Here is an 18,058-nt window from a genome sequence, read left to right as displayed (position 1 = left end):
AGGACAAGCGTGGACTCAGCGGCGGGGGGTGGGAGGTGTAAGACACATTTGAGAACTGACGGGTCTGTATTTTTCCGGCGATTCTTATCAGTCTCTCTTTCTCTCTGATTACTGAGCCTGTGCCTAATGCACACCACCTCTCTCCAAAACAGGTAAGAACTCAGCCGGCTCACCCCATGTTGGCCGACTCTGCTTCCAGGATGATGCTGTTGGTCTTGTTGTCCAGGACGACATTGCCGACGTCGCTGCCATAGAAGCTGGACCGGGGGGTACTGACGCAGCTGGACAGGAGCGAGTTCATGGCGGAGGACTGGTTGGAGCCGGGGATGTTCATGGGGGACGGCGTCAGAGACCTCTGCTTGACGACCTGGTTGATGTTTCTCACAGTCTCAAAGACTCGCTTCTGGTGGCTGGGGAGAATACACAACATCATCCATGAAGAAGCAAGTGTAGGAATAATGTTGGAGTTAAATCCTCCAGAAAACTATCAACTGAGAAGCCAAAAAGGTAGCTGGCCCAGGTGAGCGCCCAAGCCACCTGCCATCCTGTGCCTTCCATGTGTTTCGTAGGGCGCTGGCTGGAATTCGAGAGACTCACTACCCACTGAATTCAGGGCTCTGAGATGTGCTTGCGTCCTAAAGGGATGGCAGCAGGAGTAAAACACCTTCCCACCTCCCTGCGGCTTCACCTACAAATGCAAATGCTCAGTACTCTCCGTCTCCCAGGCAGTTCGCTTTCTCACGACGGCCACTAGAATGCAAACGCCAGGAGGGCAGCATTCCCTGCTCAGCGCGTGATTCATACACGGTCACGGGCTGCTTAACGACAGGGATGCATTTAGAGAAATGCATCGTTACGCAACTTTGTCATCGTGTGAACACCGCAGAGAGAGTGCACGTGCACACACCCAGATGATAGGGCCCCCGGCCCCCGGCTACAAACCTGGACAGCGCACTAGTGCACAAAACAACACAAGGTCAGATCAACACAAGGAAAAAATGCCACCAGGAGGTGCGGGAAACCGGGGGCTTGGGAAGCTGCTGCAGGCATAGCATGTCATCCTGTGTTACAGCAAACTTTTCTAAACAGAAAAAGTACGCTCTGAAAAATAATACGAGTGTAACAAATACACATACCAGGTGCCAAGTCGTCTGTTATCAAGTATTACATGCCGTAATTGTACGTGACACGCTTTCACATGACTGGCGGCACAGGAGGTCTGTTTACACCAGCATCGCCACAAACAACGCGCTGTTATGACAGGATGGCAGCTATGGTGTCACTGGGCGGCAGGAATTCTCAGCTCCATCATAATTTATGGGCCACCGTCACATACGTGGTCCATCACTGAGCGAAGGGTCGTTACTGAACTCGTGACCGTGTAGCAAAAAAGCAAGACAAAGTTTGCCTTCACCTTCTGCGATGATAAACACCAGACGAACCTGGTTTTAGGGACTGTTTTTCCTAAGGGCAGAACTGCATGTTTTGATGCCCATTTGTTCCCTTTGAAGGAGGACAAGTCACGTTTCTACAGTGGACGCTTCTTTCTAGGCCTCACACCTGCACCAAGGCGCAGGGACACCGCTCACTCCCAGGGCCCCTCTTCGGCTCCTTCTAGGGGGCTTCGGGACAGAGAAAGCACAATGAAAAGAGACCCACGGGCTCCTCGTAAACACCTCAGGGCGGGCCAGGCACAAGGACAGACGCAGAGGCCAGCATTCCTAAATGGATGCAGAAGGGAAACGGAAGCCTATTTTTCCCTTTCCTCAAAGGAGTTAAAATTTTTTCAAATAATGTTTTTCTCTGAGAGGAAAGATATAAACAAATGGAGGTGTGTAAGGTGGAGCCTGTGTTAAGAAAAACGGGAAACACATCTCTCCCCTCCCAACTTTCTGGAAGTTCACAATGTGTCTTTGGAACCTAAGAGGGGGCGCTCAGGGGGGCTGTCCGCCGGGTTCTCTTATCCCCCTAATCTGTGGAGGGGCCTCAGCGATCACTGTTGGAGCCGGAGGCCCAGACCAGGGCGCATTCGGACCCCCCAGGTCATCACGCAGTTTCTCTGGGGGGCTCGGGAGTAAGGCCGTACGCGATGTCCGGTGACTCGGGGTCTTCCAGCTGCAGCTCCTTCCGCATCGTCCCCTCGATCTCGGCTGCCAAGGAGTCCTGGAGAGAGTGAGGAGAAGATACTCAAGTGAGCAGCAACTCAAACACCGTCTCCAAGAGAGGCACGTGCCCAGGAGAGCCGTAGTGCGGTCGCCTGAGGCCTCAAAGCCCGAGGACTTCCCACAACAGAAGATTTGCCCCTGTCAGAGACCCCGGAAAAGCAATCCCCAGGGCAGGTTCTGAATGCAGCAGGCACCGGACATAGCAGGTCTCGACAGCACTGCATGGAAAGGCCCTTTCACTTCGCTTCCGCATGGCTAAGGGTCTGAAGGCAAATCCCACGTTCTCTTGGCCAAACCATGGAGCTGCAACTGTGGCCCCAGAGAAGGTGGAGAACTTACACAGGGAGAGAGGAGCCAGAATGGCACTGATGGGCCGATATCCACAGGTTACAAAGCGTATGAGCAGTGAGGGATAATGTCATGCCCACAGGGGCCGCACCAAGCTACTGTCCACCCCATCTGCAAGGTCTGCTAACTGCTCAGCTCGCCCGGGGTACAGAACCACCGGCGCTGCTTCCTGTTGTATGAGGTGGAGCCTGACACACAACCCCACACACAAGTACAGGTAGATGCCAACAGCACCAGGTGTGTGTGAAGGAGCGCCTGCCAAGGCCTCAGAGGGGTGCGCCCATGTGGGACGACCTGGAGGGCAGAGCCAAAGCCGTGCTAACCAGCAGAACTTGCTGTGATGACGGGAATGTTCTCTTTATATCCAACGGGGCGATGGGGGGGGGGGGGCAGCTAGCGTGACTGAGGAACTGAACTCTTGACTGTGTTTAACTTTAATTGATTTAAATACCTTTTCATGCATCATGTACTTTAAAAGGAGACATTTCCAAAAACAGAGCTGTGCCAACAGCTACAGGAAAAGGCAAACAAAACCTTAATCTCGGCAAACATGAAAGCTGAGATCTCTTCAGAAGAAACCCAACGGCAGATTTTCAATGCCACTTTTCTTACGGGATGGTTCAAATTAGAAAAATACAGGTCTGTCCTGGGAGAGTGGGACATGCGATGCAGTGATCCTAGTTGCAGGGGGCCTGGGAGACCACCGCACCCAGATGAGAAGCCAGGAAGGAGGGAAACCGAGGCAAGAATTGTGCGAAGCTGCACAGGCCAGTCTGGGAGTCAAGTGTGGTCAGCTTTATATGGAGGGATCAGGGGGACAGAGTGTTCTTTTGTTTTGTTTTTTTTATCCTCACCTGAGGACATTTCATTGCTTTTAGAGAGAGGGGAAGGGAAAGAGGAAGGGAGAAGGAGGCACACTGATGCAAGAGAGAAGCGTGGACTGGCTGCCTCCCATGTACGCCTGGACGGGGGACCGGCGCCCAGACCGGGGTTCGTACGCATCTGGACAGGGGTTCCCACACGCCCACAGCAAGGCTGCGACCCACAACCTAGGCATGTGCCCTGACTGTGAATTGAACCTGCAACCTTTTGGTTCCGAGACGATGCTCCAACCAGCTGAGCCACACGGGCCAAGGCAGGGAACAGAGTGTTCCTTACTGGGATTCCGGGAACCACTGGGTCACCAGCCTGCTCCTTGGGCAACTGACTGTTTATGGTCCGTGCCTTTATTTCAGTGTCATTAGATCTCAGCCAAGTTGAGAGAAAAAGAGAGAGCTCTAGCCTGACTTGGATGGATGAAAGCAACAAGGAAAGAGAGGCCACAATTTAGGAAGAGTGGGCCAGACAACAAGGGGTGGGGTGAAGGGAAAGAGCCAGGAAAAGCCAAATTCGGAAGGTGCCGGGTTCCTTCCCAGCTCCCTTCAGAAGAGACTGTGTAAACATTCCCAGAGCCACCCACTCCCACCTCGCCCAGGGGAGTCTCTCTCAAGAGTTCTCTCCTCCGAGAATCTGGTATTTTACCAAATCATGGAAACGGAGCCCCAAAATAAAAGTCCTGGGTAGTCTGTTCTTCAGTCTGTCCATCCACCATCCAAATCTAGTATCCGTTAAGCATCTACAGTTCTGCGTGCAGGGCTGCAGAAGGAGGGAAACGCAAGCAGACAGGGTGCTGACCTCCCAGGGCTTTGGTCTGACAGGAGGTACAACCAGTCAGCTCGTAAAGTGCGACGGGGACCTGACCGGCCAGGGCAAGAGCCCAAAACCAGGGGGAGAGTTGACCTGCTGGAAAACCCCCTCCTCCGCCGGGAAGTCCAAACAGGAAACAGGTCGGGCCCAGGTTAAACACTAAGCCTCTGGGGGAAACCACATGAAAAAACCAAAAATGCCACACCTAGCCCAGAGAGAAACGTTTTTTCAGGTCACAGATACCGAAAGCCACCAGGACAACGATCGATAAGCTGACCAAGAGCCCGCAGAACCACTCGGGCAATTTAGGAATTCCAGAATGCTCCCACGAGATCACAGGAGGAAAAAGTAATGGGCAAGTGACATCTTCCCAATATCCGACGTTCCTGCGGAACCCAGTTCCTGCTACATTTCTTCCAAGCGGGGAGGACAAAGGATGGCAGATGCGGAGAAATGGAAAAGAAAGGACCATCTGTCTCACCAGCTGGGCTCAGGAGCTCTCAGCTCGAACCCAGATCCAAGCCGCACAAGGACAGGCTGCCCCCACCCCAGCCGGGTACCACCAGCAGCCCCGCCTCCCTCTGGGGCGAACAGGGCCATCAGGACGCAGCCGCACGCACCATGGGAAACAGGCCCAGTGAGTGGTAGCGCCGCGACGTGGTGTTGGGCATGGCCTTGTTCCGCAGGTTCTTGAGCTCCTCCTGCGCCTCGTGCAGCATCTCCATGCACTCGGCGTACTTGTCCTCCAGCTCGCGCAGCTGCAGGGGGCCAGGGAGACACCTCGTGAGCGCTGGGGACGTGCCCTCCAACCCGGCTCCCCGTGCCTGAAGCCAACCACCTGAGGGTCCTCGAGGTTCAGTTATTCTCTCTCATGGAGCACCCCTTGCAGACCCAGAAATCTCCTAAACCACTAACCAGGGGCAACCGAGATGAAAAACATCTTCCCCCCAGTGGGAGAGCAAATCACAATGCCCTCGTTTCCAGGGTGCCTTTGAATGGGCTCCCTTCACTGGGCATGCTCTGTGTCACCTCTCCCTGGACTGTTTCTGGAGAGCCCATGAGCACACCTGGGCTGGTGGAGAGCCCAGGCTTCTGGCCACTCACAACCAGTGAAGGCACCAGTCAGAATCAGCTTTGGAGTAAAAACGGCACTCAGTTCACCATAAAAATGGTTGCTGAGGGGAACACGCCCCACAGCCCAGAGGCTGATGCCTCCCAGCCAGCATCGGGGGCCCCAGTGAAATGAGGGGGAGCCCCTTACCTCGGCTGTGAGCTGCCGCTGGGCATCCTTGGCAGCCCCCAGGTGCTGGACGAGTTCTTCATTTTCCACTGCACACTGCAACGGGGCACGGGGAAGTCAGCTGCTCTTTCGAGAGACTTGGAAAAGTCTAACTTTCCCCGAGAATGACCTGACCTGTTAGGGTCCTACAGTACTTCTACAATGACTCTTATAGTGGAGGAAACTCTCCCCCTTTATAGAATTTTGAAGGCAGCCGTTCCCACACCCACATTCATTCTCCAGGGCCTGCCCCACCCCCACCCCCAGGGTCACAGCCGCTCTCCGGAAGCATTTCACCCCCACTTCGAGCGAAGGTCTAACACAGAAAACCAGATGGGTTTTGGCTGCTTCCCCTGGAATCCAGAGGGGATTCTGTTCTGTGGCAGAACACAACCAGCATGGGGTATAAAAACAGGTACTGAACTAGATGATTCATAAGTTAAATTCCAAAACTCGGGATCCATGGGACCTTTCTCGGTGAATTCAATTATTTTGAAGAGTGTTCTCAGGAGACAGGTGGTGGCAAATAAACAGCACGTCACTGCCTCTGCTAAGCTTTGTTTTGCAAAGGGGCAGCCACTCCTGAGACATGAACCTGAAGGGCACATCTTCTGCCCCTTTTTGACCTCCGAAGGGCCCCTCTCGTATTGGCCAAGGAAGCAAGGGCCTTACAGCTTTTGCCTTCTTTTGCAGATCCACTATTTGAGAGAGCAGGTGTGTGATTTCCTCTTGCTGGCGGGCAGCATCTTCGGTCTTCTTGGCCAGTTCCTCGGAGATGCTAGCAATCTGCACGTTGGCGTCCCCTTTGACCAGGAAACAACAACCATAAGGTTCAGTCCCAAAGCCCCACATGTAGACCCAGGGAGAATGGTTTCTTGATGCTCTGTACCAGGAAGAGCATCTCTATTACAAGATGAGGGTAGGGCTGGAGGGTGGGTGGAGAGGACATAAAAAGAAGGAACTTAGAGCAGACGTGTCTCTATGGTGAAGCCAAGCAGAACAGCATCCTCTGGCTCCGACTGTCCTGAGAAGGAACCTGGCCCCCTGCTGTGGCTCTGGGTGGGGGTGGGGCGGCTCAGCGGGAGGCCCCGCCCCACTGGACAAGGCTGCCTCCACAGAGAAAAGCGGGCAGCCTTCAGGAGACAGCTGGGAGGTGCCACGCCAGCATGAAGGTGCCTCTGGCCCAAATCTGTTCCCCACCCACGAACAAATCCCCATCCTCAACAGGAACCTGCAGAGCCGGCCCTAAACAAAACACCGCCGTGCACGGAACCATTCCCCTGGGCGTTTTCGACCCGTCTTCAGAGCCACGACTCACTGCACTAGATCATCGGAACACAGGGTGCGTTTCATTGACTAGGATTTTGCTGAAACTCAAAATACTCTGTGCACCTCTTTGTCTGATCTTAACCTGTCAACTTATGGTGGGGAGGGAAGAAGACCTCTCACCACCGCTTCCACAGAGCAAAAATTAAATACCCATCTCAGCAAGAAACTGACCAACGTATGACCGAAAGCCTAGCCCCCAAATTCTCACAGATCGGGGCGAGGGGTGCCCACAAGATCAAGGAGACGGCACTTTGTTGGGGATGCAGATATGGTCTTCATGATGGCAGATGCACAAGGAAAGAGAGGGGACAGGAAGGGGCGAGGGCTGGGGACATACTCAGCTCCTTCACGCAGTCGTTGACCAGCTGCTGCTCCTTCTCTTCGTAGGTGATGGTCTCCGTCTTCAGCTGGCAGGCCTGTGGACAAGGCCAAGGTCAGAGGCCCCATAGTCACACCTGGACTCGTGTGGTCCTGTCACCCTGTGCACCCTCAAATACAGAAAGTCAACCTGAATTCCCTGCCTAGTGAGTGAATCTCAGTATCTCAAAGCTGGAAAATGGACCACTAGAGGGCGCCACACAAAGCCATGAATGCTGGAGCTATGCACCTGCTTAGCTTGCCTTCTGTCCAATCTGTCTTCTGTCTCTCTATTCATTTGTGTCTGCCCTGGGGGTTCACAGCCTGAACCCCTCTGTGACCCAAACAGTGCCTAGGACCCAGTTATGCCTACCATGGTTATTCTAAAAATAACCACAACGAGAATGGCTAACATATTCACCTACTATGTGCCGGACACTGTCCTATGAAGCTAAGTTAGGTTAAGTTAAACCTGTTGCAACCGGCAGAGCAAAAGCAAAGTGCAACATGAAAGCATTAAAATTCAGAGACCCAAGGGCTATCCCAGGACTCTGTAGAGCTTATTCTTGGTTAAAAAGGCGGGAAGATAGAGCTCACAGGGCGCAGTTAGACAGGTGTGTCTGAGCCCTCAGGTCCCAACCTAAGGGAGACATTACCCTCCTGAAAGCCGAGGTGCAGCAGCCAGCCCCTGCTGGGATCAGATTCCCCAGCTTGCTTTCGGGGAAGACTTTGAAGGAGGGGCACTGGCTGTGTGCCCAGGACCAGAGCAGGAACCTGGGGCAGACGCTGGGAGGAGCAGCGCCAGACTCAGAATGGGGAGACCTGGGTTGTCATCTTGCCTTGGCCACCGGCTGGCAGAGAAAGTTCAAAAAACCCATCGGTCAGCAAGGGGCTGGCAGAGGTCAGTGAGGTCCAAGGGAGCATGATCCTTTCCTTGTGCCTAACGGTGTCCTGGGAAGCCCAGGCGTGAGGTTCCTTCCAATGTGTGTGCAAGTTCAAGGTGGGAATCAGCCCACACTCGACAAATGAGGGCCCGAGAGGCAGGGCTGCCCCACACCTCCTCCGGCTGGAACGCACCAACGCACTGACACCGAAGACTTTAAAATGTACTGCAGGTGCGTGCACGGGTGTTTCTAGAGAGGGACAGTGGGTGAGGAGCAATGACACGGCCTCCGGAGTCCCAGAGACTTGCACATACTGGCTGTGTCATTCACAGACACGCTCGTCCTTGGGAAATGCAAACACCCAGCCACCCAGTCTGGTTTTCCCACTGGAAATGAGATTCCAAGTCGCCAAGCTCCCAGCCTTGTGAAGATTTTTAAAAATGATGCAGGCCAACTACCTAGCACAGACACCGGCCAATCAGAGAGACGCCAAAGCCCGAGTTCTCAGGTTGCCTGCGCCCGGCCTCGCTCACTGTCTAAGAAGTGCCTCCGAGTGCATGGGTCCTGTTTCCTCGGGTACTATTTCCTGTCACCCGCAGTGACAGGGACATGAGGCCTTCTCACCAGGCCTCCGAGTCGGGTCAGTCGGAGCTGGAGAACCCCATGGGAAGGGCCCACGGCACAGGCTTTTGTCCTCACTGGGAAGGGGCTGGGTGGCCACCCTTGGCCGTCCCCACGCTGCATGGCTCACCCCCTGCCCGCCCCAGCCAGGGCACCCACAGGTAAATGAGGCCGCAGGGCAGCAGCAAGCCCAGGTTCGGGCGGTTCTGTCAGGCGGTCCCTTTGAGAATGGCGGTGTAGCCACGACTATTCTCACCAGAGAAGGCGAAAGGGGCCGCCACCCTCCCGGAAGGGGCGAGGGCAGAGTGCGGACGTCACCTCGGATCGAAGTACGACGTTCTCTTCCTCAAGGTCCTTCAGCTTCTTGTGAAGAGAATCCAGATGAAAGTAGTTCTGGACAGAGGAGGATGACTCGTTCCTCTTCAACCTGTGGGGAGAGTCCAGTGGCTTTCTAGAGAGAGCCCCATCCCCCACCCTGGTGCAGCTCGGGAGGCAGGAAGGACGTCTGCAGGAGAGCCCTGAACCCCGCAGGCGAGACGAGGACCCTCCACACTGGGTTGCCCTCACCCCCAGGGCAACCCGCGGGCTCGCTCCCACTTCAGACTCAGGTCCCAGCCCTCGCCCGCAGTTTGCAGTTGCCACAGCGCCTCAGGCTGCAGGGGAATCAGCCCTGTTTGGAGCCTACACGACTCTGGAATGTCTGGGAGTTTAATTTTACAATGTGCTTCCATGTGCCAACAACTATTTTAAACACATGCATCAACTCATTTAATGTATTGAAATACCAGGCGGGGGGAACCAAAAATAACCAGAACGACCCTCTGGAGGGCGGGCCCCTCGCAGCACGGGTTTCCCCCGCCAGGTGAGTGTTCTAGGGACCGTCCGTGTCAGTGCACCAGCTGGCGCTGTTTGAGAGGCCGTGCTTGGCTTTGATGAATTTTTTTTGAACGGTCTTTCCACGCATCTGCCCATTTCGTGATGGGTGATTTACAAGCCCACCTGCCCACACCGTGCTGAGTGTTCAGCAGTTTTTGACCATAAACAGCACGACCCCCTGCCCTGCCTATTCACCTGATCTCACCCCAAGAGACTTTGTTTCTCCAGATGAAGAGAAACCTTAAGGGGGAACGTTTTGCTGACGCGGAAGAGGTGAAACAAAAGATGGCAGAAACACTGAAAGCCATCCAACTCGACGTGTCCAAAAAACCATTATGAACAGTGGAAAAAAAGTCTCGATAGGTGTATGACATCAAATGGAGAGGCTTTGAAGGTGACTGAAGTTTAAAGATGTAAGAGTAAATACACAATAATTTATAAATAAATTCCAGGCCCCCCCCATACATGTATTAGCTGATTTAACTAAGTGCTGTTATTATCCCCATTTTGCAAATGAGGAAATGAGCACAGAGAGGTTAAGTAACTTGGCCAAGAGCACACAGGTGGTAAGCCACAGAGTCGAGAACTGAACTCAGGCCATCAGGCTCTGGAGTTCATGGCGCTAACATGAGGCTCTGCTGACTGTCAGAGAAGCGCCAACACCTCCTGTCCCCAAGGCCCCGCCACAGTGCCTCAGGCTCCAGGACCCTGTGGTTCTTCCACCAGCAGAGCCCACCCTGTGACCCACTGACAGGCCAGGCCAAATCAGTCTAAACTCACAAATGAGCAAGAAGATCCCCTAAGAGGAAAATGCAAAGCTTGTCCTTCCACGTCCCAGTAAAACATTGAACTCACTCTGTGCGAGGCACTGGGGGGCCGGGAGCAGCGGGCCTGCGCCGCTTGGAAAGGTGACCGACCCTGCCCAGGCAACTCCGTGGGCAGGGACGGCAGCCAGCCTGCGCCCGGCCCCCCCACCCCCAAACACACACCCCCTGGGGACTCACGGGGTAGAGCACAGGGACTCGGGCTCGCTCTCCTCCGCAGCGCTGGTGTAGAACTGAAGCAGCTCATCCTTCATGGACAGCTCATGCCGGAGCTGGGACACCTGCACAGACAGAGCCAGGGGACTGTCACTCATGCCCCACACGTGACCACGTCCCCACTGGTGCTCAGACACTTACTGCTCAGTGACAACATTTTAAAAATTCCTCATTTGAAGTTTAGGCCTATAATTGATTTGGGTTTATTCAGAGAAAACACGTCGTTGAGCATCATTCCATTTGAGAAAAATACAATGAGTTACTTTTTTGGCAAAAATGCCTCCACCTAAATTTGTAATTTTTACTTTGGTACAGGGAAGAAGTGAGAGGGGACTAGAAAGCTCTAGAATGGTGTTTGGGGGCATAAGATAGCATATGGGCTTTGCGAGTAGCTGGTCAAATGACCAGAGAAGTGGATCATGTTACCAAATGCAAGATGAGGCCATTAGTTTCTGCCAGAACCAAGGCCCACCTGGAACCGGCTCTGGGTGGGCCAGCTCTGGGTTGACAGCCCCCACTCACACCTGGGAAACCTCACGGTTCCTCCCTGTGACTGCTGCACCTTGCAGGGCTCCCGCCCACCCGACTCGGGGACCCCTGCTCGTTGTTGCATCGGCCAGCCTGCACTTTTGCCAAGCCCTGAGCATCCTTCTGAGCCCATGTGATGTCTGCACTCTTGGAGGAGGGCAGCTGGGCCAACACGCCCAAGCCTCATGGGACTGGGTACTGAGCACCCACCAACTCAGTGGGGCCTGTTCCCTCTGAGGTGGTCCCATCCCCATTGTGAAGAGGAGACACAGTGAACGGGAGCTGCAGGAAGGCCATGTGTTGCGTCCAGGTGGCCACTCCAGAACAGGCGGCCCTGGACGAGGGAGGGACGAGCCCTGCAGAGGGCCTTTCCGAAAGGGACCCGGTCCAGCACCCCTGACCACGCCTGTGGCGCCCTCCGCGCAGCTCCTCACCTCCTCCCGGATGTGCTCCACCTGTTCCTCCAGAAGCTCGTTCCTCTCAGTGAGGGTCTTGTTCTTCTTCAACAACGACTGGCCGATCCGAGCAGCCAGTTCTAAATCCCGCTCTTTCTGTGGAAGGCAGGGGGAGAGTAGACTGAAGAAAAAAGTACCCGGGCTTCCTGAGGAGCCGACAGAGCTCCGAGCCCGTGGAGGCAGACGGAGTCGGAAAGGGACGAGTGAGCGCCACCCATTCACCCGCACGGGACACCCATTCAAAGAGGCGTGTGCGCTCTGCCCACACGAGGTGTGGGAGCTATGCCGACCTCAAGCAAGGAAAGGAAACCTGAACATCTGATGAGAACCACAGGAAAAACCTGCTTCCAGAACATTTCCCTGCACCTGCTTCTGGCATTTGCATCATCACCTGATAACAGGTCTCTCTGGTGAGACCTGAGGGCTGGCGATTGCACTGCCAGAGACCAGCCCATGGAAATACTCCGTGACCTGCTGCTGGACGGATGAATGAATGAATGAATGAATGAATCCGGAAATCCCAAAGTGCTCCTGCAGTGAAGCCAAGAGCAGGCACAGGGAGGCAGCCTCTGAAGCACCCATGAGGCCAGAATTTACGGGGGTCCTTCTATCTGCCTCATATGAACCAAACGTGTTTCAAGTCACTCCAACATACTTAATGGGAGGGTACTTAGGCTTTACTCAAACAAACAAACAAACAAACAAACAAACTTCCAAATGGAGAGATAATGCACGAAATGACCCAACTTCAGAGCTGAAGATGCTTTCTAGACGCAGAACATTCCGTGCAGCCAATGACATCACTCAGAGCCAAGGAGAGCGAGGAAAATTTTTAGTGGCCTCTAGGGGATTCAGCTGCCTTTATGGGAAGAAAGACGTCCCCTGACATTGGGGACAGTGGGGCAGCTGCCAAAGCCCAGCGCAGACCTCCTGACCCCACCGGAGGGGCTGTTTGCCACTGTGGTCAGAGTCAGCTGGCTCGCTTTTAGGTGGGGGTTGGCAAGGGGAGGAGAATTCTGGGAAACTAAACTACTTTAGAAGCCTACGCTAATTATTCTGTTCACTCGGGTAAAAAGCAGACAAATGGGAACACGTAGTTGTTAAGAGAATTAACATAAATGGAGCCACTTTAAAATGGAGCAGAACTCCCATCCCAGAGGAAATGTCTTGTACTCCTTGCACGTCTTGTGCCTCAAACCTTTGAGATGCTGGAACAGGAGGTGGTAGATAACCTTTGGGCTGAGCCTCGGGTGACTCCGTGTCCCAAAGAACTGTTGGCAAGCCCAACCAGGAAGCAGGTGTTAGGACTGCTGGGCTGATGGCTACTGGACTGAAAATTAAAAGCATCCTTTAGAATAAACATCACTGTGTTGGCTTCTCTGCACCAATAGAAACACCTTCCTCCTACTGAAGGAAATGTTCCCACCCCCTTTCCCATAATGCCCACTGCCTTTGCCTCCTCATCAGAACACAGGGCTTCTGCCTCTATCGGTGCTTCCTGAATAAATGTTCTGTATTTTAAAAAAAGATTTTATTTATTTATCTTTAGAGGGGAAGGAGAGAGAGAGAGAGAGAAATATCAACGTATGGTTGCCTCTCCTATGTCCCCTGCTGGGAACTGGCCTGAAACCCAGGCATGTGCCCTGACTGGGAATTGAACTGCGGTTGTTTGGTTCGTGGGCCCGTGTTCAATCCACTGAGCTACACCAGCCAGGGTGATATTCTGTATATTTTTAACATTTCAAATAAAGGCTTGTTACCTCTCACGTCAAAAAGCCTTTTTTTTTTTTTAAGGTTAACATAGTTAAGAACAGAAAAACAAGCTGGGGAGGAGCCCTACGTTCCAATCTGCTATTTATTAATATGTGTTCTTGGTCAATGGCTTCCGCCCACCAAGGGTCAGGTTCACTCTAGACGAGTTTCCTCCAAAGACAGGCGGCAACTTTCAGCAGGTGCCATCACTAAATCATGTTAGTGATGGCAATGGACACTCCAGTTTAAATGACCTTCCACAGCACAGAACTGAAACGCCAAAGTGCCTTCTGCTCAATAAAAGGGCTACGTCACAGCTCAACTTTTCCTTTGGTGAGCACTGGGTTACCACTTGACACGCATTTCTTACTGCAGGTGCTGGCCCACCGTTTACCTGCTCCAGGTGAACTGTTCTACTTGGAAACTATGCAAGTTCGGGTTCTGATGAGACATCCCAGGCCCAGTTCCCTCGTCTGTCAGATGGAGGAGGGCAGAGGGGCAGACTGGCAGAGATAACCATCAAAAAAAAAATCTTTTAGCTTTCCGATTCACTGACTTGTATGATTGAAAAAAACACGTCAGCTGCTTTTGTGTCTAACTCCTTTACACCACACATCAGCAGCACGCCCTCCCTTGCTAACCGAGGTGCTCCCTGAATTACCGGGGGTCAGAGCGTCGCTTGGGAAGACTCGGGCTTTGAGAGGGACTTGGCCCTTCCTCCCGCACAGGCGATGGGCTCCCCCCCCACCGCCCCCCATCTTCGACACTGCTAAACCCTGTAACTTTCTGTCACCTCACCCCGAAGCTGGCTGGGTGTCACAGCAAGTGAGCCACAAATACCTCCAGCCCGTTGCCACAGTTTGTGCCTCCCCAGCACACCCGCCCTTGGGAGGAAGGGGGCCCTGAGACTGCCCACTCGAGTGAGATGCTCATCTCCGTGTGGTTATCCACACCAGTGATGGTGCTTGCCAAGGAGGGCCCTATCTCAAGGGCCCTGTATCCCTCCTCAGACGCAGTGGCTGTGCTCGCTTGGTACCTGGAGGAAAGGACCCAAAGGAACTGCACGAGGGACCCTGCACACCCACCTGTCCCGGGGCGACTTAAAATCAGTGGGTAGTCCAAGCGGTTTCAGCCAGCTGACACATGGCTGACACATGGCTGAAACGGTGACACCAAAGTCCATTTCCCTTTGGAAGTGTGGTCTCTGCCAAGCTCACTCAAGTCCACCCAATTCCACTGCTGGATCAAGTTCCAAGACGGAGCACCCAGCAGGTGCCTCAATGCCCACTGGCTCGCTTCCCACTGTTCCTGGTCTCCTCATGTAACTATGTGGGTTCAGAACGAGTCACCCCAAGATGCACCTTTGTTGTGTGCAGACTGTTTTGAGCTAAAGGCAACTTCTGCCGCTCCCTGAACCACCTGGAAGAACTTACGTTAGGGGCCTGGCCCATTGGAAGAGGCGATGAGAGGTAACCTCTCTTGACCTGTGTACACGCAGGACAAACTTCTACTTACTGAGCATCTGCTCCCCTTCCCACCCTGCAGTGACCCTCTGCAGCCCCCAGAGCGCTGACCGCAGGCTGTCTCATACGCCCATGGTCCCCTTCTGTCTCTGAACCTCTCCTGCTTGTGGGGTCTCCGACTCTCTCCTGCACACAGGGTTCCCATACACACATCTCTATTCAACTTGGTAATTTCCTCTTGCCGATCTGCCTCGCTTCTGGTGGACCGTCAGGCCAGCCAGAGAGCCTTGAGGGTGGAGGAAACCTGTGCCTCCCCCCTCACCTCCACGCTGCGAGTTCAACACCACAGTCATCTGCCAAGGCTTAGCCACAGTTTGTAGGCAGATGCCACTGCAACCAAATCAAGCAAAAACAGTAATAACGAAGACCAGCCTGCAAAGGCCGCGCTGGAGCAGGGGAAGGATGCTGAAGGCTGCCCATGGCACAAGGAGGCCAGAGCCCAAGAGGAACAGGAAACAGGAAGGGGAAGAAGAGCAAGTGAGCAGGGAGTTCAATGACCACGCCCCTTGCCCCTCCCCATTACACCCCCGACCTCACCCCTCCCTGCCCCGCTGATGCCACGCTCTCACCTCCACACCCCAAATCTAACCCTTATAGGAAAATAAAGAAAACTCTCCACTGGAATAAAAGGGGCAGAGAGGGCCAGACATTATAGTAAAAATATTTATAGATGAAATGAGAAAACTAAACGAGAGTTATGGTGGTGTCTCTGATTTTTCTTTACTAAGGTGACTGACCGGTTGGCTGGATCTCTCTTGGAGAATGACAGGAAGGAAACAGCTCCCGTTTCTTACAACCAGCCAACAGCTGATAGACGTTTACTTCTGAATCCAGGAAAACAGCTAGGGAGTGACCCCTGGATGCAACTACAGTGGGAATAAAAGACTACAAATAAGTAACTCAGGCCCTTGGAAATAAGCTACCAAAAGAACAGTGGCCATGTGGAGCTCACTGTGACTCTGCTCACTCCCACTTCACAGACAGGCTTTGTTTAAAGAGATGGTGACTCGAGTCTCCGCCCCTTTACCCCTGAAGCTGGGGAGCAGAGGCCTCCCCCACTCAGCCGAGAACTCATCTCATTCACCAATTTCAGGATGAGAAGCATGACTCAGGGCCCTCGGAGTCACCTCTCCGTAAGGGGAGAGGAGGCGAGCTTTGCCCAGAGGTAAGTTCCCAACTCCACGCCGCACACTGGCCACGCCTTGGCATCCTGTGCGAATGCCCCCAGCACCTCACCTGCATGGGGTGGGCGTGCAAACCAAAGCAAATGGTCGTGGTCGGAGGGAATGGAACCACGGCCTCTCAACACAACTGTCACAGGCTGTGCCAGCGAGACTTTCACCGGGAAACCCGCCTCTTCCTAAGAAAGGCAGTGACTCAGTTGCGATTCTTATCAGGACAAGGAGAAGAATGGCACATACAAAACACAGACCCACATGGGCCTCGGCCAGGATGAGTCACTAAAAGAAAACCAAGGTGGCACAAGACAGAGCCACCTGGAAAATGGCCCCACTAGGACTCTTCAAAGTAACTCCATTATTTTAAAAGACAATAGCATCATACTCTTTATACTTTGACACATATTGAAGAAACCAGCCTGGGGGGGAGTGAGCTATTTTTAACCAGCAGCTGCATAAAGGGCTGGATCGCTGGGCTCCTTGGGAAGAGCTCCCTGGGGGTCACAGCACAGCCCACCTCACCTGTGGAGGTGTCTCCCCGCACTGCCATCTCAAACGCCACAAAAGCCTCACCGAGGCAGCTCCCATAAGAAACATGACCCGGGTCCTGTTTTGAAAGTAAACACAGTCCACTGACCATCAACTGACCACTTCCTCAAGACCAAGACGCATGGCAATCCACACGAAGCCACAGCAACGGCCACACGCAGTGCAGGTGGGGACCGGGGCCAGCAAGTGGTCGCCCCACTGCGGGCACCTTCCACACCCTCAGATCCAGGGCCCCTCGCTGCGGCATGGGGACGTGGTGGCATCCACCTCTGAGAACTACCGTAGAACTAATGAGATGACACCCGGACAACACAGAGTTTGCAGGAAAATGTCCCCCTCAGGGGGACAACAGAGGCAGACATTTATCAAAGGCCCATCATTTCCACGATTAAGGGGTCAACCTCAAGCGACCCTTCCCTTCCCTCAAAACACTTACCTCCTCAAGAAGCCGAGTAACAGCATCAATGTCATTGTATGTCTTAGTCATCTGGCCAACTCTTTCAGCGCACAAAACTGCAAGAAACGAAAATGACAACGAGTCAGACAGGAAACAACAAGTGCTGGCGAGGATGCAGAGAGGAGGGGACCCCGGTACATTGGTGGCGGGGATGCACGTTGGTGTGGCCAGCACGGGGAGCAGCGTGCAGGTCCCTCAGGAAATCAAGACTACAGCGACCGTAGGCTTAGCAGTCCGTCTTCTGGGTCTCTGCCCCCCAGAATTTGAAAACGCTTATTCAAAAGCAGCTACGCACCCCTATGTTCGCTGCAGCATTATTTGCAGTAGCTGAGACAGGGAAACAATCTAAGTGTCCTCCGATGGATGACTGCATAAAGAAGCTGTGGTACATACACACAATGGAATCTACTCAGCTGTAAAAAGATAAAATACTGCCGTTTGTGACGACATAAATAGATCTTCGGAGCGTTATACTAAGTGAAACAGTCTACAGGGGTGTCTAACCTCTCGGCGTCTCTGGGCCACACTAGAAGAACTGTCTTGGGCCACAACATTAAATACACAAACACTAATGAAAACTGATGAGCAAAAAAAAAAAAAAAAAAAAGGTTTTTAAGTAAATTTACGATTTTGGGTTGGGGCGTATTCATAGCCATCCCGGGCCACATGTGGCCTGCAGGCCACGGGTTGGACACCCCTGCATGACTGACCTACAGGATTTCACTCTTGTATGAAATATAAAACAAAAGGCTACGAATGAACAAACAAAGCAAGCAAACCCACAGATGCAGACCACAGAAGGGGGGTCACCAGAGGGGAAGGGAGCTGAGGGAGGACAAAGGGGGCACAGGGGTCGAACACAGGGTGGCAGCGGGAGACTAGACTGCAGAGGTGAGCACAGCACAGAGCACACAGACGCTGTGTCACAGAGCGGGACACCTGCAACCGATGCAACGTCACTAACCAATGTTATCCCAATAAACTTCGCTTTTAAAAACGGACAACGGAACGACCGATGCCACACAAATGAC

The 18,058-nt window shown here is 53.5% G+C and overlaps 1 protein-coding gene across 9 annotated transcripts in view; it reads right to left on the bottom strand.

Moving 5' to 3' along the window:
* The window catches only part of TRAK1 (trafficking kinesin protein 1), a 102,528-nt gene that overhangs the window by 20,109 nt on the left and 64,361 nt on the right, over positions 1-18,058 (bottom strand). For all 9 annotated transcript variants that reach the window (XM_037148261.2, XM_053669466.1, XM_037148256.2 and 6 more), the window contains 10 exons: positions 17,007-17,083; positions 11,548-11,664; positions 10,550-10,650; positions 8,988-9,096; positions 7,145-7,223; positions 6,151-6,281; positions 5,461-5,535; positions 4,820-4,957; positions 2,087-2,163; positions 174-410 (listed from right to left, as the gene is read on the bottom strand). In XM_037148261.2, coding sequence (XP_037004156.2) covers positions 174-410; positions 2,087-2,163; positions 4,820-4,957; positions 5,461-5,535; positions 6,151-6,281; positions 7,145-7,223; positions 8,988-9,096; positions 10,550-10,650; positions 11,548-11,664; positions 17,007-17,057 — 1,115 coding nt within the window. In that variant the 5' untranslated portion in view covers positions 17,058-17,083. The remainder of the gene's footprint in view (positions 1-173; positions 411-2,086; positions 2,164-4,819; positions 4,958-5,460; positions 5,536-6,150; positions 6,282-7,144; positions 7,224-8,987; positions 9,097-10,549; positions 10,651-11,547; positions 11,665-17,006; positions 17,084-18,058) is intronic.

This window comes from Artibeus jamaicensis, unplaced genomic scaffold, assembly GCF_021234435.1.
Source record: "Artibeus jamaicensis isolate MK-2021 breed Jamaican fruit bat unplaced genomic scaffold, CSHL_Jam_final contig_519, whole genome shotgun sequence".
Taxonomy (NCBI): Eukaryota; Metazoa; Chordata; class Mammalia; order Chiroptera; family Phyllostomidae; genus Artibeus; species Artibeus jamaicensis.
Note: the sequence above shows the minus strand (reverse complement) of the source record. Positions and strands in the feature narration are given on the sequence as shown.